General features: G+C 41.7%; 2 protein-coding genes across 4 annotated transcripts; both read right to left on the reverse strand.

The window, feature by feature from the left end:
• Window positions 1-348: 348 nt before the first annotated feature.
• LOC144646822 (apoptosis-inducing factor 3-like) lies at window positions 349-17243 on the reverse strand. 3 transcript variants are annotated; one of them, XM_078506513.1, is made up of 20 exons: window positions 17137-17243; window positions 14537-14609; window positions 9301-9523; window positions 8649-8693; window positions 8351-8435; window positions 8207-8257; window positions 7471-7532; window positions 7225-7311; window positions 6670-6761; window positions 6224-6303; window positions 5841-5891; window positions 5583-5698; window positions 5003-5074; window positions 4553-4616; window positions 4307-4383; window positions 4036-4150; window positions 3565-3663; window positions 2776-2851; window positions 2378-2482; window positions 349-650 (listed from the first exon to the last, which is right to left on the reverse strand). In XM_078506513.1, exons 2-20 carry the CDS (start codon window positions 14584-14586, stop codon window positions 635-637), a joined length of 1566 nt encoding a protein of 521 aa, XP_078362639.1. In that variant the 5' UTR covers window positions 14587-14609; window positions 17137-17243; the 3' UTR covers window positions 349-634. The 3 variants fall into 3 exon arrangements, with proteins under 3 accessions (XP_078362639.1, XP_078362640.1, XP_078362638.1); XM_078506514.1 differs by having other exon boundaries at window positions 17125-17201; XM_078506512.1 differs by lacking the exon at window positions 17137-17243 and adding an exon at window positions 16826-17118.
• A 1192-nt stretch (window positions 17244-18435) lies between these two features.
• LOC144646815 (cytochrome c oxidase subunit 6A, mitochondrial-like) lies at window positions 18436-21872 on the reverse strand. Its single transcript, XM_078506504.1, has 3 exons — window positions 21738-21872; window positions 18758-18909; window positions 18436-18687 (listed from the first exon to the last, which is right to left on the reverse strand). Exons 1-3 carry the CDS (start codon window positions 21853-21855, stop codon window positions 18592-18594), a joined length of 366 nt encoding a protein of 121 aa, XP_078362630.1. The 5' UTR covers window positions 21856-21872; the 3' UTR covers window positions 18436-18591.
• Window position 21873: the final 1 nt, after the last annotated feature.

Below are 21873 nucleotides of genomic sequence, written 5' to 3' on the forward strand. Positions count from 1 at the left end.
GCCTTTCGCCTCAGTTTGAAAGCGAGGCTCGGTGCAAAACCTTCCGTATGACAAGTTTTGACCAGGAGCTGTATTTTAACTTTGACATGGCTGCAGATTTGGAAAGCTTCTACCTAACCTCGTTTAGAAACAGAGGCAAAGGTATGGTTGGTTTTGGCTAGTTGATGGTCATCACGGGCGATGGGGTGAACAAGAAAAACAGGTTAATTAAGACGAGTTTCATTACTTGAGCTCCCTGCGATTTTCGACCCTCACGGGAAGTTTTCCACTGTGTCTTTAGTTTACCGGTAGAGACACCGGCCAAGAGGACAAGACTGATTTTGATCAAAGTGTAGACAGCCATTTCCAAAAGTTAAATTTTTAATATTCTATTGAATCTATTTCTATTGAGTGAATTCCTACAATTGAATTGTTTACATCAGAGTTTTAAACCAGTTAAAAGTATACAACATTCTAGTAAATATGTAGCCTGCTTGCAGGCTAGTAAATATGAGTCACAGTGTACAAATGGACATAACTCATGGTGTATGCGTCGGGTATGTGCTTTTAAAGCAAATCACATAAAGTTAAAACGTAATGACTAATCATGCCATCACATCAATCACTTTACTCTTATCTCGTTTAATACTCTCAGCTACTTCAGACTGGCCCTATAAAGAAGAAAGAATAAAGTATCGGTGAAAGGAGTCTGAAAAAGTACAATTTGAGCTGCAAAATGGAAAAGAATGAGGTCCATTCCCAGGCCTACTCTGGGACCCAAAATCGCCTAAAGTCGCCCAAAGTCGCTTTAAGTATAGATATTTTCTGTAACAGTGCTTTATGGTGTACAATGATGATTCCCATGTACATGTATACTACAACTGTACTTAGGTCGGTCACCTAAAATTGCCTATTAAAGTCGCTCAAAATCGCCTAAAGTCGCCCAAAATCGCCCGTAATTTTGGACAAAATAAGCTAAAATCGCCTTAACCCTTAACATGCTAAGCGCGGATTCCGGGATTTGGAGGAATGGCCATTCTGCCACTTATGACGTCACCAATTTACACGTCAGCAGATTTTTGTGATTTGCATCTTATAGAGCTAGGATAGATCTTTCCACAGGACTATCCATCTTCAATATTGACTGCATTCCGACAGAGTTAATCGAAAAAAACACGATCAGTTTTTGGTGTAAAATTGGTGCTAAAACAGGCCAAAATACCCGTACTTGATCATGATCTCCTTTCCAGGGTTTTCCATTGATTCAGATCAAAACTTTTCAGGCCAGTAGAAGAAGTGCACAGAGTAAAAGATAGAGAGAATAAGAAAGCAGAGAAAAACGAAAAGGAAAGGAGCAAGGAAAAAAATCGGAAAGGTTCAGCCAAAAAAAAAAAAACAAAAAAAAAACAAACCAAATTTTGGCTTATGCGCATGCGCCAAAGTAAAATATTGTACATTTTTCCATGGAAATTTCATCAAAATCTTCCTGCATTGTCAGAAAGTGCATTTTTAGCGAATTTAGAGAACTTTTGGACCGTAGGGCCAAGAAAATCGATTAACGGTTATAAAAAACGCGTTTTTAGGAATAATTCCAACATATTTAAGGGTTAAGTCGCCCAAAGTTACGGCGACTTTGGGTCCCTTAAGACAGGGATAAACGTTAATTTGAGTGACATTTTAAGAGATTTAAAAAGGGATTAAAAAAAATGGAACACCATCAGACAGTCGACCATCACGCAAGAGCACCCCAGGCTGTCAAGGGACTGTTTTAGCGTTCATCTACTAATTTTTTTTACTTCAAATTTCTAGTTTTAAATCACACTAAATCTTTAATTTTTCCTTCTCTCAATTTTACTAATCCTTTGTGAAAAACTATTTCCTCCTAAACATGCCCAAAAAATTTCAAAACACTTTAAAACAGGTTCGTGTAATGATCAGAGAGTCTTTGGATTGCTTGAAATGCGAACGAGATATTCGCATTAAACCCAAGTTAAACAGTGGATAAACGTCCTTCAGGTGTACTCCCGCCTTTAAGGCAGCCAGATGACTTTTGGTTAGTGGCCCGTACAATATTTGATCACTTTATAGAGCGGTTTTCACTTGAGTGTCGAAAGTAAATTGCGTTTGCTTTGGTTTTGCATTACTACGCTTAGTGATTGGCTTAAAATTCTCGCGCCACTTTCTCAGCCAATCAGAACTAAAACCAAAACCAATCGTGACTCGCTCGCGCACGTTTTCCCGCGCTTCGTGTCGGCTACATGTATTTGCTTCGAGTTTTGATTGGTTCACTGGATTGTCTGTGGCCTTTATGATTGGCCAGAGTAATTACTATGGTTTTGGATTTACGACACTCAATTGAAAACTGCTCTATTGTGGAACTGACGTTAAGTTAACTTACCTTATCTCAGATGCAGAGCGCATCTTTCCCTCAAACATTTCATTAGCTGCTTTAGCCGTTGCATTACCAGGTCCCATGGACGCTACAGCCAGAACTTTGTCACCTCTGGAAACAAAAAATGCAATGCTATTAAACAAATTAATTATGTTAAAAATGTTGTTGCTTAATTTTATCATCGTGAAGATTTTTTTCGCCCAAACAGGCAAACATCGATACCAATCATGTGACATTTCCGGTACTTTTTAACGGGTCACGTGCCATTGAGTGGATTTCTGATTGGTTGTCATATTTTACGAAATTGTGACGGGTTCTGTGATGATTTTTTTTGTCTTTCACGATTACAAAAGACATTCCAATGCGTCTCTTTAAAAGAAATGAAAAGACGAAGTTGGACTTACTTGACAAAGTAAGCTGTGAATTTCTGTTCATCCACGTTACCGTCAATGATAACGTCATCAAATGAATGGGCGTGACCTAAGGGCATATATCACTGTTAAAAGACCTCATGTGATGCATACAATAATCAACTCTTGGTTACATAACACACATGCACTGGTTGAATGGCTAGGAGTTTTGCAGAAGCTAAGAAAACTAGTTATGAAGTCAGGTTTTATATACTCGTCTCAAATTTAATAAGGAGAATAGAACCCAACGGTGGATGCAGAGACTTGCAGTGAATATTTGGAAGTGGGATAAGTTAAATAATAATTAGGAGCAAATTAGAAAGTCGGGTAAGGTAACACTATGGTATTGTTCATTATCGTGTTTGCATCAAGCTAACCCGCACATGCGCGCTTTCTATTCCAATTTATTGGGTTGAGGATAGCCCTAAATGACACTCTCTTTCCTGAGGGGAGGGGAGGGGGGAGGACAAGGAACCTAGGATGATGAGGAGAAGACGAAGAAAACAGTGCTGACCATTTCTTGAGAAAAGTTACAAGGATTCTAAAATAATTTGACTTTACGCTAGAGCAAATGCTGAAGACCGTATTGAGCTATTTAACAATATACTTTCCGACACAGTACATGAAGTACATTCTCGCCACAGCAATACAGCGTGACACTTAAGCCCGAGAAAAGGAATCACGTAAAGGCTACACTGGTCACATGCTTGAAACTATCAATTTCAAAACCGAAGAATCAAGTTCAAGTGGACGGAAACAATCAAAAGAATGGCGAAGGCTTACCACAATATCTGATACTCTTGCCATACTGTGAAGTCCAAAAGAACGGAATTGTATTGATCTCTTCGTTTCTTCCAAGCATGTTACGCGCGGCTGTCAGTCCTGCAAATTAGAATGGTAACAGATGTTCATTGTATATGGAATTAAGAACCTGTTGTAACATCAGTATGTGAGCGTGCAGGACAGGTTATTGGATCCAAACGAATTTCTACACCTAAATTAATTCTCTTTACAGATCTTTGAAGACGGTTGGCGAAAAAGGAGGGGTGCAGGGAGAGCTGGGAGCCATCTTGTTTGCCTAGTTCGCTTACGCTGCAGTTCATTCGTTTTCTTCATAAGCTGAAAGCAAGGGTTTGGTCTCCGTTTGAAGAAAATAAGTCAAACAAAAGGGAACAGAGAAAATGGGTCACCAAAGCAACCTTGCTTTCATTGCTGTCTGTTCGCTAGTTTTTTCATGTACATTATGAAACGTACCATGTTTGTGTGAGATCTGCCAGTGACCAATTGAAACCCGGTCCCAGTTCAACATCTTGAGAGGAAAGTGAGCGATATCTCCGGAAGCAAACACTCCATCACACGCCTTCATGTGCTACAGGATAAAACAAAGAAATGCTCAGCTCCGTGACGTGCTTGTCCGTGACTTGCCATCACGCAAGCCAGTGACGGTCACGCTATGCACAATGGCAAACCTACATTTCCTTAATAACAAAAGTACGCTCAAGTGAGCAGCAAATCATACTCCTACCTTGTCAACAATCACATCTCCACGGCTGGATAGCGGTACGCCACTGCTTTTTAAGAAATCAGTGGATGGTATTACGCCTAAGTAAGATGCAGATAACAGGATACACTTTTCATTAGTCACAGCCTTTTTTTGTATTCAACTGAGAGGTACGACCAGTAGCTCCGTCAGTGTCTTATAGTGTCATGTAGAGCACCCTTGCGGTTCACTCTCCTTATAATGTCAACCTCATTTTAAAACAGCCCTTACCTACTCCTTGGACACAAATATCAGCGGGAATCTCCGTTCCATTGTCAAAACACACTGCAGTTAACTACAAAGACAGAAGGAAGGACACTAATGAGCCAGCACCTTTTAAGCTTCACGGCTTTGAGACAAAAACGCCAAAACAACAAAATTACCCTAGCCCTCGTATTTCCTTCAATTGTGTAGGTGGGAAATGAATCGTGAGACAACTGCGCAACAGACAAGAACGGAAGGCGTGACGCCCGCCCCCGCCCCCACCCCCTCGTGCTCCGCACTCGCACTCTGCTTCTCTTGCGTTCTTTTAGGTTAAAAACACAGAGGCTGTGAACAGTCTATTTTGGCACTTTCTCAAGTCGTTTTCAACTGTCATCTCTTCTTGAAAGTGCAGGAAATCTGAGAACAGCTTGAGGACAAGGAAGGCGAAAGAATGCTTCACACAGAGCAAAATCGTACTTTTCCATTCTCTCCTTTGAAGCCAGTCACTCCAGCGTCAGTTATGAACTTGACTCCTTTACTTTCATGAACCTGAAAAAAGGAGAAGCTGTCCTATTAATTCCAATAATAATAGCTGGTTGCTCTTTGACTAGCTTAATAGATCATTTAAATCAACAGGGCTTTCACCAAAATAAATAGCATGTCTCTTTCTTTACGTGCATTTCTTCTCTTGCTCAAGAGATGTCTAAATTTGACCCAAAAATTTCCACACAAATGAAGAAGCTCTGCTATCAGTGATCCATGTAAGATCTCAGGTACTTGCCTTTGTTGGTTACAAATTTTTCTCACGAAAACTTTACAGATCTCTGTAAAACTTAGACTACTTTTGAGTAGTCCTTTTCCCTTCTTCTCTTCTATGGTGTGAGAAGAAAACAAAGCAGGGGAATCAAGAGGAACAACCACGTGACTGGGAAAGGCATTAGTCGCTGGGTTTTCCTCTGTTAATGTAAATTATGAAAGTTAACATCAGAAACTTTTGTTTAAAAGCATGTCTGCTAGTCAGTGAAGCTCAGAGTTTGACGACTCTAACTTACATTACCTTTTTCAGCATGGAGCCAATTTTTTCTCCAAGCACATTTGCAAAAGGAATGCTGCTTCTTCCAACACATGTCACAGAAGACGCTTTGTCAGAAAAGTTGGATGCCAGTTCCATACCTAAGAGAACAGGAAATTGCACCAATTTCTCAAAACTGAGATGAGTAAAGCAGCGAGTAAAGATCAGTATGAGACTTGAAGTGAAGTGTTATGCCATACAGGTGTGCACAGAGAACATATTAGAAGAGAATTTACTACTTACCAATAAATGATGTTCCTATGATCACCACATTCTTTTCAGGAACAAGGGAAACTGCAGAGGGTGCAAAAGTGCACGAGTAATTGCTTAATTTTTTTTAATTATATAACAAAAAAAAATGAAATTAAATGACATCCTGTATACTATATGTATCTGGTTGGCAGCTGGTGAACATGAGGCTTACTTAAAACATTTTTATTATTTTATAATTATAATCACATAACATGTTTTAGTAGAGAATGTGAGTTTGGAAACACTTGAAAATTATAATAATTCATGATTGCAGGCTACTTTGGCCTGAGCACAGAGTCCCCTTTTACTTTTGATTTCCATGAAGGTGACTCTACATATTGTTAATGTTTCAATGTAGCAGATAATACACATACTAATCTGGTTGGCATCATCTGGGCTTCTCAATAGGAAAATGTTCTCTAGATCACTTCCAGGCAGGTTTAACTTTCTTGGTCTGAAGGTAATTAAAAGCAGCAAAATATTACTATCAATTAATTTTTCATTCATACAACTAAAATGAATGGACAGATCGATGGACAGACATAAAAATGGATGTATGGACAGACAGAGACGACGCGCAGACAGGCAGGCAGGCAGACAGACTAGATAGATTGACAGAAAGACTGACAGACAGACAGAATGATACAGACATCAGAAGCTGTCATGAAATACAGACAGGCTGAAAGGCAAGTAGTTGGATGGAAAGACAGATGGACAGATGGATGGATAGATCAATACATGGAAAGATAGAACTATACAAATGAATATATATGTGCAGAAAAAGATATTGAGGTTTGTGAACAAACACATAACAACTCACTTTCCCCCAGTGGCAATCAAAACATTATCATAGTTCAAAACAGTGCCATTACTTAAAGTAACAGTCTTCTTGTTGTTATCCAATGCTGTAGCCTACAATGATAAAAAAAAAAAATCAGTAAAAATTGTGTCTAATATCGCTTCAATTAAAAGCCAACAGAAATAAGTCCAGTCTCAAAAGGGTGGATAATGGCAATACATGGAAGTTAAGGGGTACTGCTGACTCCCAATAGCTAAACAAGGTTTGGACAACCTCAGAACAGGTGGAGGTTGGAGGGGGTGGGGTGGGGGGTTGTTGCCTTAGTAACGACTAATGGTTGACCTTCCGATGCAGGGGGAGAAGCAATACTGCTAGTTGCTCTGGCAGTATGGGCCACTTTAGACCAGAGGTGCAGACTTACCAATATGTCACTCTTTCAAATTCTTACCAACAGGACAGGACATGCAATGTGTGCAAAGAGACAGATAATAATGATAAAGCAGGAGTCAGACTATGCCAATATCCATTTACAAGTCATAGGTACAGCTAATCTACAATGAAAGGTTTTTGACTTACCTCAGCTTCATTTATAAATTCAATGTCATGCTCCTTGAGATATTCCAGTGAACGAAGCTTTATTCCATCAGCAGTGGCAGCCAATTTCTACAATAAAGGAAAACTATCACAATCCCACATACACAACACACACTTCTACACTGACACAATATGAGTAAGGTACAATAATAACAACCTTTGATCAGCATGCAACCAGTCTAAAATACCGCTATCAACATAAACACTCTTTGCAAACTTGACACTAACCTTACTCAGTATTGGTCTATCGTAAGGAACATGAGCTTCTTTTGAGACCATGATAACACGACCTGTACAAAGCATCAAGTCAGACTATCATACAGGGGTGCACATTCTTTGAAAAATTGTAATAAATGTGAATTGTAAAATTCATTAACTATTCATGAGGGTGCAAACCAATCCCAGCACAGTATTCAGATCACATGTACACAACTATAAACCCCAATACAAATCAAACAAGAGAATTAACTTTTGATACAAACTCCTGCTCAGCTAATTAGTATTCATTAACTTTTGATACAGATCTCTACTGATTCACATAACAATACTTTGCATTCAATTTATTGTTTTCATTTCACAAGTAGAATAAAATATTCGCGTTTCCGAGAGAGTTGGACAATGGCTCGCCTAACGGCTCGCCATTGTAAATGCCCATACAGATCTCCCGCTCATATTTTATCTACTACCATATTACACAATGTTGCACCAGTGTTCCCATTTCTCCTAGTTCTTACCATCTTGGAAATCTTGTTTCCTGCCCTCTCTTTTCCTACCCTTAACTCCTGAGCTTCCACCCATCTGTCCCTCCTGCCACGCCCCCATAATCCCCCACCCCCACCTCTCTCTGCTATCTGAAAACCTGTCCTTGGGTCCTTTGGTCTGGAATCATCCCTTTGCTCTTCTTAGTTATATCCATAAGATCTTAAGTCACTGTAACAATGAATTTTTTTTTGTAATTTCTTACCTCTGAATCCCTCCTCTCTCAGTGTTTCTGCAGCTTTCATGGCTGACCCACCTGCATTGTTAAAAATTAAAACATGTTAATTTTATTGATTAAAATATTTTTATTAATGAACCATTTACATCCTGCAAACACACCAAGTCTTACCTCCACCAATAATAACAAAGACTCTTTTGTCATAATTTGTGTCTGCTTTAACCATCTTCTTCACTCTTTTATGGGATGTGAATTGCTAAGCAAAGGAAATTAAAATTAAAACAATTACATAGTAATTTTATGTATCAATTTTATAATCACTAAAGAAAGTTAGTTATAACAGATCATGCAATCTTTCTGTATACTAACTCTTTTATGGTACATGTTGTCAGTAACAGCAGAACTCACTTCTTTTATTATACATAATTTTAATAATTTTATTCTAAATTATTTACTGTAAACATCTTACCTCTGGGTGTGCTCTCACAATCACATTATCGTTCTTAATGACCACCTAAAATAAATTCATACCAAAATGATTAATTTAAAATTAATTCAGTAAAAGTGGCCTCACAAGGCAGAGTATAAAAAATTAGAATATGATTTTGTTTATTAATAAATATAACTCTTGCCACTGCAAACTGGCATAATTGTTTATAAATGCATTAGACTCCAGGGCTGTGCTCTAAGGGCGCCCAGGAGCCTCAGGGGACTAACTTTTGTCTTTGGGCGACCAGATAATCTTATTTCTTTCATATAAGCTAGTTATGCTGGGCACCCTAGATCTTATAGTTTGGAACCTTTGGGCTCCTTGTAATTTTTCTTAGAACACAGCCTTGAGACTCTTGGTCAAGCAGACTCGGTTCTGTAGGGGAAATAATCAGCAGGGCCCAGTTGCAAGGAGTGGATAAATCACTATCCAGTTGATAGCGTACTTATGTTTTGACATTTATCCACTGGATAGCGATTGTATCCAGCGGCTACCATTAGATCCATCCTTTGAAAAGAAGTGATGCCAGGTAGTAGTACTTAGTAAGTTTATGACAACTACATTTGTATATAGCAAATTAAATGCCATATGTATGGGAAACCTCAACAGCAAAATTAATCACTTTACAAACCTCGAATTTGGGCAAACTGTCTAGCCCAGGAAAGTCTTCAATATCACCAGTCTTGATATTGAAGCAAGCTCCGTGCCAGGGGCAGCGTACACGTCCATTACAGAGATGTCCCGTGGATAGTGGTGCTCCATAATGAGTACACTTGTGACCCACAGCAGAGTATTCTCCATTTTCACGCACCAGCAGTGCTTTACCAGCTTCTCCAATGTCAATTGTTTTCATCCTTCATACAAAAATTGCAAATGCAAAGTTCAAAATATTTTTATCGATATTGAAAAAGAGTAACATTCATGACAAGTGCAACATGGATCTGACATTCTGCAAGTTTCTGAATTTGACATCAGCACACACACATCTGTAATGTATTGGGCCGCAAAGCATGTTGGGAAAACCTTCCATGTGCTTTTGGAAGCGGCGGCCATGTTGTCGGCCGAATAAAACATGTTGAGTTAAATCTGGAAGCTTAAATGTGTTATTGATCCAAGGGACACTACACTGGCGACGAGGATAGTTGCATCATCGCACATTAGAGCAATTTGGCGATGGAAAAGAACGTGTTACCAAAATTTGATTGTTTTTCTGACCCAGCGACGATTGGTCCACGATGGACAAGATGGTTGAATTCATTCGAGCTGTACGCCGACGGGAAAGGGCTTATTATAAACGAAACAACTACGGCAGCAACGAAGCAGAGGCGAAGAGCCATGTTACTCCACTTGGCTGGGCCTGACGTACAGGAAATATTTACCACCTTAACCGAAACCGGGGACGCTACAGATTACGCCCGTGCAGTCAACATTCTAAACGCCTATTTCGTACCACAAGTGAACTCGGCGTTCGCCCGCCAGACCTTTCATCAGATCACACAGAAACCAGGTGAGACCGTTCAACAATTTGCTACACGCTTAAAGAAAGCAGCTAAAGATTGTGATTTTGGCACCGATGCCGATAACCAGATTCGAGATGCAGTTTTGAATAAATGTGCTTCAACCTACATAAAACGCAAATTGCTTGAAGAAGGGCAAGGCCTTAACTTAAAACGCACTTTAGAGATCGCTGAACAATGCGAAAAAATTGAAACACAACTGGCTGCACTTTCTGCAAAAGGGGAGGAACCAGAAAGTATTAACAGAGTCAATGAAAGGGATAACAATCCGAGCACTAGCACACAGGGGAGATCCCAAACGAGAGATCAAACTTGTTATAGATGCGGTTTAAAGGGGCATTTTGGTCGTGATCCCCAGTGCCCAGCAAAAGGCAAGACGTGCAGGAAGTGTCGTGGGAGGGATCATTTTGAGAAAGTCTGCAAGACGAAATCATATGCTCACCAGGTTGGAAAGGGACCCAGTGACCCCCAACATGACTATGCATTCAGTATCAATGAAGGTGAACAATCAGAAATGATCACCGTGCAAGTAGGAGGGGTGGACCTTAAGATGCTAATCGATTCTGGGGCTAACAGCAATATTGTTGACGAAGGGACGTGGGAACAGCTGAAGGCGAAGGGGGTGAAATGTGAATCACAGGCTGCTTCCCCAGACAAAAAGTTATACCCATATGCATCAAATCAGCCATTGCCAGTGAAAGGAAGTTTTAAGTGTACGGTGGCCGTTTGTGATAGATCCACCAGAGCAGAGTTCTTGGTAATTAAGGGTAGAGGGATGTCACTACTTGGAAAAGTAACAGCAACAGAATTGGGGGTGCTAAAAGTTGGTATTAACATTGCTGCAGTAACCACCAAGGCCCATGATTTGAAACTGCAATACCCAGAAGTGTTTGAGGGTGTCGGAAAGCTAAAAAACAAGCAGATATCCCTGGATATAGACCCCACTGTGAAACCTGTGGCACAGCCATACAGAAGAATACCTTTCAATCTCAGGGAAAAGGTCCAAGACAAAACCACAGAACTCTTGGAATTGGGAATAATTGAACCAGTTGAGGGACCTGCCCCTTGGGTCAACCCTGTGTAATTGTTCCAAAGAACAATGGGGAGATCCGTCTCTGCATTGACATGAGGCAGGCAAATCAGGCAATAATGCGAAGGCGATATCCAATACCCACAGTTGACGATGTGTTACACACCATGAATGGTTCTAAGGTCTTCAGTAAATTGGACCTCAAGTGGGGATACCATCAGTTAGAGTTGAGCCCAGAGTCCAGAGAAATTACAACATTTGCCACACCCGATGGGTTGTTTCGCTACAAACGCTTACTCTTTGGTGTATGTTCTGCCAGTGAACAATATCAACATGAAATCGCTTCAGTCCTCGCAGGTATCGAAGGTGCAGAAAACATCTCGGATGATATTGTGGTGCATGGTCCTGACACAGAAACACATGACAAGAGGCTCCGGCAAACGATCCAGCGCCTGCAAGAGTGCGGTCTCACTTTGAATGCTGAGAAATGTTTGTTCAACATGGACAGGTTGGTGTTTATGGGAATGTTGCTTTCAGAGAAAGGGATTGGTCCCACAGAAGATCGAGTCAAAGCAGTATTAGAAGCGAAGGAACCAGAGAATGCCACGGATGTACGCAGTTTCCTGGGTTTGGCCAACTACAGTAGTAGGTTCATACCTCACTTTGCCACGTTGTCTGAACCACTGCGAAGATTGACCAGGAAAGAGACGCCGTTCGAATTTGGGCCAGAACAGAGAAAATCCTTCGAATCACTCAAACAGAAGATGGCAGAAGCATGCACGCTGGCGTATTTCGATAAAACCGCACCCACCAAGGTCATTACAGATGCCAGCCCAGTTGGTCTAGGAGCGGTTCTCGTACAGGAACAGGGTGGCGCGTGGACACCAGTATGTTATGCAAGTCGTAGTCTGACTGTATGTGAGCAGAAATATTCCCAAACAGAAAAGGAAGCATTAGGTGTGGTGTGGGCGTGTGAGAGGTTCCATGTCTATCTGTATGGAATGAAGTTTGTTGTGGAGACCGACCACAAGCCATTAGAGGTGATATACGGTCCACGGTCGAGGCCATGTGCACGGATAGAACGATGGGTTCTCAGATTACAGCCATATGATTTCAGTGTGGTACACAGGCCTGGGTCAGGGAACATTGCCGATCCACTGTCACGGCTGCTCCACAGGGAGGTCAAACCTGACAACCACCAGCAGTGTGCAGAAAAATATGTTAGATTTGTTGCCGTAAATGCGACTCCGACAGCACTCACAACCCGCGAGATAGAGGAAGCATCAGCTGTTGATGAAGAACTGATAGAAGTAAGAAGGGCCATTGCAACCGGGCAGTTTGAGAAGTGCAAACAATACATGGCGGTGGCTGGGGAGTTGTGTGTCATTGGCCAGCTTGTGCTTCGAGGTACGCGCATTGTTATTCCCCAAAAGTTTCGACCGAGGACCCTAGCCCTTGCTCATGAAGGCCACTTGGGGGTGGTTGGCACAAAACAAAATCTCAGGACCAAGGTGTGGTGGCCAGGAATGGACAGGGCAGCTGACAGACACTGCCGAACATGCCATGGATGTCAGTTAGTGGCACGGCCAGATCCTCCTGAACCAATCCGGTCCACGACACTACCAGATGGGCCCTGGCAGGACTTAGCGGTTGACCTGATGGGACCACTACCGTCCGGACATTCATTGTTGGTGATTGTCGATTACTATAGCCGGTTCTACGAGGTCGAGGTCATGCAATCCACTACCGCTGAAAAGGTCATTGACCGCCTGGCAGACACTTTCTCTAGACATGGGTTACCAGCCACCATCAAGTCTGACAATGGTCCACAGTTCAAATCAAGTGAATTTAGAGAATATTGTGAACAGCAAGGAATAATTCATCACAAAGTTACCGCCAAGTGGGCCCAAGCCAACGGGGAGGTGGAGAGGCAGAATCGGTCACTACTGAAGCGTCTGCAGATTGCTCAGGCAGAAAACAAATCCTGGAGGGCAGAATTAAGGAAGTATCTCACTGCCTACAGAAGCATTCCCCACGGTACGACTGGTAGGAGCCCTGCTGAGCTATTGTTTAACCGGAAAGTTAAAGGAAAGATCCCTGATTTAAGCATTGATCACGCTTATGACCATGAATTACACGATCGCGATGCCGAACAGAAAGCTAAGACCAAAGACTATGCAGATACACAACGCAGAGCCAGTCACTCCAATGTCGAAGCAGGTGATGAAGTCCTAGTCAAACAGGACAAAACTAACAAGCTCAGCACAGCTTTCAACCCGAACCCGTTCAAAGTAATCAGTAAGAGCGGAAACAGTCTTGTGATTGAAAGTCCAGCAGGGAATCAGTACTCCAGAAACACAAGCCATGTGAAGCGTTACATCACGGAAGGGGACCCCTCTTCCCAGCAAGAACCAGATGTCTTGGTAACACCTGCCCCACTACCCGCAGAGGAACCAGCTACGGGGCCGCTGAACAGTGAAGTTTACCTTGACACACCGGAGAGCGTTGGGGCAAGATCAGAGACACTAAGTACCCCGCGACCACAGAGGACACGCAGATTACCAGAGAGATTGAGAGACTATGTTGTTAACTTTCTCTGGGGAACATGAACACTGAACATTGATTCTGTTTAAACAGAAAGCTTAAGAGACAGTGTTGTTTATTACAGTAGCTTTCTCAAGAGAACACTGATTTCACTTAAACTAAAACAGTTTGAACAGTTAAGTTTAATTTGTTACATGTTTCATTGGGGAACCCCCCCCCTGACTTTGTCGTTTCTGCAGTTAGAAATACTTGTTTATGTAAAGAAGCATTTATCAGAGAAAAGGGGAGATGTAATGTATTGGGCCGCAAAGCATGTTGGGAAAACCTTCCATGTGCTTTTGGAAGCGGCGGCCATGTTGTCGGCCGAATAAAACATGTTGAGTTAAATCTGGAAGCTTAAATGTGTTATTGATCCAAGGGACACTACAACATCTTGGGAGGGGTAGTGGCCTAATGGTTAGCGTGCCAGACTCCGGAGCGGACTTTCCGGACTTTTCTGGCTGGGTCACTGAGTTGTGTTCTTGGGCAAGATACTTTACTCTCACAGTGCCTCTCTCCACACAGGTGTATTAAAATGGGTACAGGCGAAATAATGCTGGGGGGTAACCCTGTGATGGACTAGCATCCCATTCAGGGGGGAGTAGAAATATTTCTAGCTGCTTAATGCTATTGAAACCAGGATAAGCTCCAGCTGTATGCGGCACTTGGCTAAATGCTGTCCCCCTTTACACGCATATTTTACATTATTGCCATACACAAAGAAAATTAATCCTTACGTTCCATCTTGCAAACAGTCATCATACTGACCCACATTAACCTCAATCATGTTGGTACTTTCCACAGAAATTCCTGGTTATGAAATGAACACATCCTAGTCAATAATCACTCACTAATATGATATGATGAGAAAATGACAATACACTTTTTAAAAAAAAAATGCATTTCTAGCAGACCTTTAGGCCACAAACAAAAAATGCATTTTTAGCAGAACTTTAGGCCACACCAACTCCATTTCTTTTACAAGGCTTAGCAAGTCTCAGGCTGACAGAAGATGTAACAGGCTTGTTGTCTCGCAACAGCAACCCTCCAAGTTAAGACCATTTTAGTCGCCATGGCGACTAAAATTTTGGAGCAGGCGAATACATTGAAATCGAACTTGCCAGCCTGGCGACTAAAATCAAGAAGAAGGATTGAAAGAGTGAGCTTAATTTAGCAACTAAAATGTTTCACTGGCAACCAAACTTGAGCAGTTGGTGGCCAAATGGCCACTAAGGAAAACAAATACACTTGGAGGGTTGAACAGCAAAGTGTGAATTTACCCTTCACTGCGAATGACAATAAATGACATTGGCTGGGGTGGGGGGCGGGGTACAGAACATTGCAAAATTATCTGTGCAAGTCTTTCAAACCTCCTTCTTTCCTTTCTTCACAAAAACCACACTGTGAATCAGTGACAATTTCTTTGATAGCCTAGCTCACAACCTCTATCTGCCATTGTTGAATTAACAGTAGAGGAAAATGAATTATTTGTCTGAGATGTACGTTATAATTCTAGGGGTTGCCAGAGGGTTTTTTCTGTTTTGTGGTGAAGCTATCTGTGAGCAGTGGAGCTGTGATGACGGCAAGCAAACTTTCACTCACCATGATTGGAGGCTCACTACTCGCAGGTAGCAGCACTGCTCACAGATAGCAGTAACCTGCGATCAGGCTTTCTTTTTTTTTCGCGGCGGAGGGAAGGCGAAAAAAGGAAAGCCTGATACAATTACTTATGAAGTCGTCTGCCGCCCCCTAATTAAAGTATCTGTCAACGTCGTCTAGAATGTCGGCGATGCCATCAGATAAGCGTGATTAGCGCCTTCAAATTATATTTTTACTCTCACAAACGTGTGTTTGAATAACCCTTTTGAACGAGCTGATCGGATGGTTTTTAAAATTTGTTTTTGCGAAGGCTGATTTTGTGTAAGACTCAGGTTAGACATTTCAAGGTTGTAGTTTTCGTCACTGGCACGATCGTCTGGCGTCTTTGGTGGTGTGATGTAATACTGTCGACACCATTGGTGATAGATCACGCTCTTGCCGAATTCCGTCGGAAGCACCGCCAAAACATCTTTTCTTTCACAAACTATTCGTCGAATACACTCCCTTTGTTCGTCTTTAAATGTTTTGTGAACAAAACTCTTCAGAGATTTTCTAAAAGCTAGAAGAACTCGCTCTCTGCTTCATTCCGCCATGATAACAATCATCTACGCGTGATATTTTTGGACCGGAAATTAGACTTGAACTCAATTAGCCAATCAGGATAGAGTTTTAATGTTGCCTTTTGTTTTCTGACCAATCAGAAAAAAGTCCAGATTCTGGACTTTTTACAGACGACTCGACAAGTAATTGTATCAGGCGTTCATTTTTCCGTTGACCCCTCCGCCGCGAGAAAAATAACGCCTGATCGCAGGTTAAGATAGCAGCTTCACCACAAAGAAGAAAAAAACCCTCTGGCACCCAGGGTAAGATTAACGCAGGACACAGATGAAATTAATGCCAGGCTGGCTTGTTTTCTGTCCTTGATGAATTTTAATGTCTAGTGAAAACATGTCTTGAAATATCTGTCATGACGAACTTACTAAGATTAGACGTAAACTTATAATTTATTAACTTTGATCTGAGACAATTAAGAACTAGCTTTGTAAATTTAATAGACAGTAAATTTCTTATTAAAAACCCAGTTAAAATATTTTTCTGTCCATTTTTTTAATCAGATTTCCGAAAAACTATGATATAGCAACAATATCCTTGACAACAAAGTAATGATTTTCTAGCCAGCCCACCGCTGTTTATATTATATTGAGCGCACTAAGCGATCAAGATCGACAGATATCTAATATTGAACAAATGCCTGTTAAAAGGCGACAGAGACAACAAACCAAATGGCTTCCGTCGTTTTAGCAGGTGTGAATCCATAAATTATCGAGAAAGCAAATCATTCCCACCTTACGCACAAAAGCGGATCAAGCCATTCTGTATTGAGCTAATCTGGCAAGAGTTTTGCCAGACGAAGTGAGACAACTCACCTTCTTCGACATAGGCAGAAGTAGTTAAGGTCCCTGTAGTAGAAAAGCTCGCAAAAGATGGAGGAGGGACCCTTTTAACTACGTTCTTCTCCCTCTTAGACGAAACCGTGACTCCCATAACGGGAAAAAACCGATATGGTAATTTTCTGTGATAATGATGTTTACGTATGAATCTACCGATGAAAACTGCACACACTCGCGATAGAATGCCGAGCTTTCTCGCTTCGCGCAACATGCAGATGGACTTTGCAGGTGAATAGGTAATGACGTAGGTTGGTTTTAGAGTCGGATAATTATACCTCAGTACTTACTGTCTCTTAAAAGGTCATCAGCTGCACACACTGGAGCTCTTCTGCACCTTGCAAACAACCTTGACAATGGAAGGGGTGGGACCCTTAATTACAGTCAGTGCTTCACGTAAACCCCCTTGTAATGTCTCACATTATCAAACATTCTGGCTGCAACCACGGACGAAGGGCAGTGGGGGCAAAAATGAGCAGAGAAAAGAACCAGGGAGGGAAACGCGCGTCCCCCAGCAGGCCGGGACGCAGGCAAGCCAGCAATAGGCACGTATGACCTGCAAGAGCAGTTTTTTTGGTGGGTTGTGGGGTGCTTATATGTCAACATATGGCTTATCTCAGTATCTCAAACGATACTTAAACCTTCTCAGATACGGCAAAGTGTACTGTCATCCTGTGTACAGTTTTTTTTTTTTTTTTTTCTCCCCAGGGAAGGGGGACAGCTGTACACAGGCTAGTTGATGGCAGCCCCAAGCTGATTGCTGCGGCAAACCAAAGCTGTGCACTAAGAATAATTGCAGGGTGCCGGAAGGCTCTTATGAAAGAAATCTTGGGTACCCAGGTCTTAAAAGCTTTCATGATAGCAAAGTTATACAAGTCGCCCAAAGACTAGCCTGCGGCAAGCGCCGCGAGCGAGGGGTGTAGGGCGAACGAATATTCTGGCGAAGAGGAACGCTTGCAACGCAGGCTACCCAAAGACAAAAGTAAGCTGCCTGTGGCACCTGGGCTCTGCTAGAGCACAGCTCTGCTTGAAACTTGTGACCAATCGTCCAACATGCAACCTCACCCCCAGTGTCTGTCTTCTCCCACAACATAAAGTTTGAGAAATGATTTGGAAATGGAGGGGTGGTGAATGGTCCTTCAAAAAAGGCGAGTCTCGCAGAATTTTAGCCAAATTGTAGGGTCTCGTCCTCTCAAAGTTTTCTTTGATGCCTTCTCGGAGTCTCAATTTTTTTTGCAAGGCTAAAATGGTCACGCAGAAAAGATATCAGTCTTGTCATCTCTCAAAGTCTCCCATCTACCATTCAACACCCCTAAATAGCAGAAAGCCAAGAGGCTAAAAGTATGTTACTGTTTGCCAACTTCTCTGAACAAAGCAGAACAAAGTAGCAGTTTAGCACTGTTCATTGGCCATTGTAGGCTCGATTTCCGCCGTTTCCCGGGTCCGGTCTTCTTTCCCCCCCGTGGCCGCGGCTCTTTTTCCCAAAAGGGGGGGAGGGTGGCCATTGGTGCTTACTGAAAGCATGTAAGACCCTTTAAATTTTGAAAAAATAAGTAGAGTGGGATAGATGTATGACACAAAAAGAAAAGTGCAGATTTTACATTTTATTCACAACCAGTTAAGAAATTTAATCCAGCATGACAAAGCAATGACACTATCATAGGTCCAACACATCTTCAAACAATTTTCCAATTAATGAAACGCCTTGAAAACAGCAATGATGAACAAAAAGCCTGCACAAGTGCTCAGTGCTCATGACCGTCATCTTCATAACCCTCAGGTAAGGCATTGGCATGCGGGTTGTGGAACAACGAGTGATTACCATCACCCCATGGGAATGCCTGCAAAATAAAAACATAAATTTAGCAGTAATTTAGCTGTATGTCATTTAGCAATGTTGCTATCACCAACCTTCTTCCTTAGCCTCAGATGGGTATATGGCACAAATTCAGCCCTGGGATGAGAGTGGTGCTCTTTCTCCTTTAAGATGGCATTATATGCACAGATGAGACACCCAGGGATGGCAACAAAAAATGAAATCATCTTCCAGGTCTTCATGGTTGCTAAAGAGAGAAAGTAAGAAAAGAACTTTCTAAGGCTTTCAATTGCATTTTATTATCAATGTTAACTTTACTTGAAATATTCTTTTTCTTGTCCATCTTCTTTCATTTAATTAACTAACTAAGTAAAGTGCATTGAAATTCCAGCATGAACTCCAAACATTAATGAACAAACTTGTGCATGGACGAGAGGGTGTTGTTTTATGATTTGAGGCTGAAAATGTTCTTAAGATGTTCTTGTTACATAATGGTATTTCAATAAAACCTTGTGAACGTGCCCAGGAAACGTATCAAAGAACATTGTTCACTGTTGTGATGTATCAAGTTGCTTTTGACATGCCTGCTCTCTGTGGTCTGGTGCCGTGGACAATTCAAGATGTCCCACCAACCAACTGTTGATAAATTTAGCTTTAAAAAAGCATTGAAGACAGAGGTTCACAATGGCCAAAATAAAGACGTTCTTAGCTCATCTGACTTTCAGCCTGGGGTATGTTCTTGGACAATCTCAGCCTCAACGTTCTTATAAAAAAGTGTACTCTGAACACAACTAAGTTTGGACTTTATTTCTTTCATAATGTATTGAACTTGTGTGAATTATATTTCTGATGCAAAGCCAGTCTTGCTACTACCTAGGAGGTGGGAGAGGACGCGGGTGGCGGCGGCGGGACGAGGAGACTGGGCGAGGCCCCACTGGTCAGCGTGCAGTGAGCGCGGTCGGTACAGACCGATGTGAGAGGACGGACGAGTGAAGAGGGAGGGGCGGGTCAGGGGAGGAGGGGAGTGACGAGAGTGGGCGGCGTGGCGGGTGACGACCCTGTGCGGGACGGACGGGGCGGGGACAGCGGCGGGGCCGGGACAAGGGAGGGGCCCCGAGCAGGACCCCCACTGGAACGGGGGTCCCGGACCCCTCACCTAGTGGGAACCGCTTAATAAACATTTGTTAGCTTCCTTGCATTTTAGGAAATAGAACAGTAGATATTCATAATGCAAGTGCTGTAATATTTCTATTACTTATCAAATTAAACAATATGGCATTGCCATAAAATGGGAGGTGGGATCGGATACTGTAAAATTCCAGTTACAACTGTATATACCCCCCCCCCCAATTATAAGCCCCCCTGGTTATAGACGCATCTCTCTGGAAACAAAAAAAACATCCAATTGTAAGCCCACCCAGATATAAGCCCCCTATGCCAGATGGTCGCCAGTCAGATCGCTCCATAGTTAGATCGGTCCAAACTGAAGTGACTTCGCTTTAAGTTAAAAAAAAGTGTCTATCAAGATGATCGAGTACTTAGTTTTGCTCATAGCTTTCGATCCCTCCATGTTTTAACTTTATAGTCTTTACTTCTTACTACAGATTGTTTAAGATGTATCGCGATGATCAAGTAATAAACTTAGGTTTTGTCTGTACGTTATAAGTAAAAGTCTGAAGTAAAAGTTGAATCAAATACAGACCATGTTATTTTGTTGTTCGTTTCACCGCAAAAAAACTGTCAAACATTTTCTCAGAACCGTAGATAATCCAACGACATTTAGGATGTTTGGCAATTCAAGCGCGCCCAAAATCAGTTGATTGTTGCGTACTACGGCACACTAAATAGACTGTCAAACGTGGTACAGTCAACTCTCTCTAAGACGGACACCGTCGGGACCGGCTCCAAATGTCCATCTTAGAGAGGTGTCCGGCTTATAGGGAGTCGAGGTAACGTGACACCAGTAATTCTGAGATAATAAAGCTGAACCTATGCACAATGAATACATGTCTGTTCTGAGTCTGTTTAAAGTCGTTTACTTTAGCAAAACCTACAAACTGGAACAAAAATGATATCAGAAAATTAACTTGTTTGTTCATTACAATGTTTAGTTTTACAAAGTGTAATACTGTAAGTAGAAAACTTTGATATCTTTGGTGCTCATGCACTTAAGAGAGGCAATCTGTTATGGCGGTTCGTTTTTGGAGAGAAAGTTTGGTATCCTCAGAGCGCTGACTAACTTTGCTTAAGAAGTTTTGAACTACTATTCACTAAAAAAAACCCTTTCTCAAGTGTCCGTTGACAGTTTCAAAGTGTCCGTTGTCCGTCTTAGAGTGGTGTCCGTCTTATAGGGAGTTTAGTTACAGTAAAATGACTGAAAAACGGCAGGGACCAACACAAGGTGTTCGTTTTATAGAGGTGTCCGTCTTATAGAGGTGTCTGTTAAGAGAGAGTTGACTGTAGTGTCAAAATAAATTTTTCCGATTGTTCCTTGCTTGTGACAAGCTGACAAAAAACAAATTGTTCAAGTTAGTTGTTTATACTTGTGACTATCTTGACACTTCTAACTTTTTCGATGGGGTGATCTGGCTTTTGTTGGGAGCGATCTGACAGGGAGCGATTTGACCATGGTGCGATTTCACCACAATTCTGCCAGATGATAGTACTGAACATGGCCAAATGTTGCTTTATTATGTGTTTTTAACTTAAAAACGTGTTTTGATCAACACTCCCGTGGCTCATTTTGAAAAGTTTTTTTCATTCTGCTTTATATAAGCCCTCCCAGATATAAGCTCACACAAAGTTGGATAAGCCCAGGGCTCAAAACCGGAATTTTACGGTATTATAAATAATAATTGGCTGATTTGACATGATCAGCTAACAAAAAGTTATCTTAGGTTTACATACATTTATATGTTAACCATGATCATGAGTTCAAGTTTCAGATATGGAAGTATACTTGAATTAGTGTACAAACCCATAGTTTTCAATCATGGCGTATCCGATATTAACGTCACTACATTTTTACAACTTTATAATGGAAATCACAAGACAAGAACCAATCTTCAAACTTACATGCAGCATGTTTTTGTTCAGCCAGCTCCTTCTGTACTAAAGGAGACTCTGCAGAAGCCCCATTTGAGAAAAATCGCCTTGAAACCAAGTTCAATCGGGAAAGTATGCGCGCCGCCATCTTGAAACTCTTCGACTG

This window comes from Oculina patagonica, chromosome 3, assembly GCF_052425735.1.
Source record: "Oculina patagonica isolate OP01 chromosome 3, crgOcupat, whole genome shotgun sequence".
Taxonomy (NCBI): Eukaryota; Metazoa; Cnidaria; class Anthozoa; order Scleractinia; family Oculinidae; genus Oculina; species Oculina patagonica.

Bases quoted from the DNA above. Each gene is read 5' to 3' on its own strand.
- LOC144646815 (XM_078506504.1), bottom strand. From the start codon at position 21,855: ATGGCGGCGCGCATACTTTCCCGATTGAACTTGGTTTCAAGGCGATTT. The intron at 18,910-21,737 runs GTAAGTTTGAAG...TTCTCTCTTTAG, and splicing joins TGAACAAAAACATGCTGCAT to CAACCATGAAGACCTGGAAG. The intron at 18,688-18,757 runs GTTGGTGATAGC...TTTATTTTGCAG, and splicing joins ATCTGAGGCTAAGGAAGAAG to GCATTCCCATGGGGTGATGG.
- LOC144646822 (XM_078506512.1), bottom strand. From the start codon at position 17,060: ATGTTGCGCGAAGCGAGAAAGCTCGGCATTCTATCGCGAGTGTGTGCA. The intron at 5,075-5,582 runs GTAATGTAAGTT...TCCTTTTTTCAG, and splicing joins TTGGCTCCATGCTGAAAAAG to GTTCATGAAAGTAAAGGAGT. The intron at 2,852-3,564 runs GTAAGCCTTCGC...ATATGCCCTTAG, and splicing joins CAAGAGTATCAGATATTGTG to GTCACGCCCATTCATTTGAT.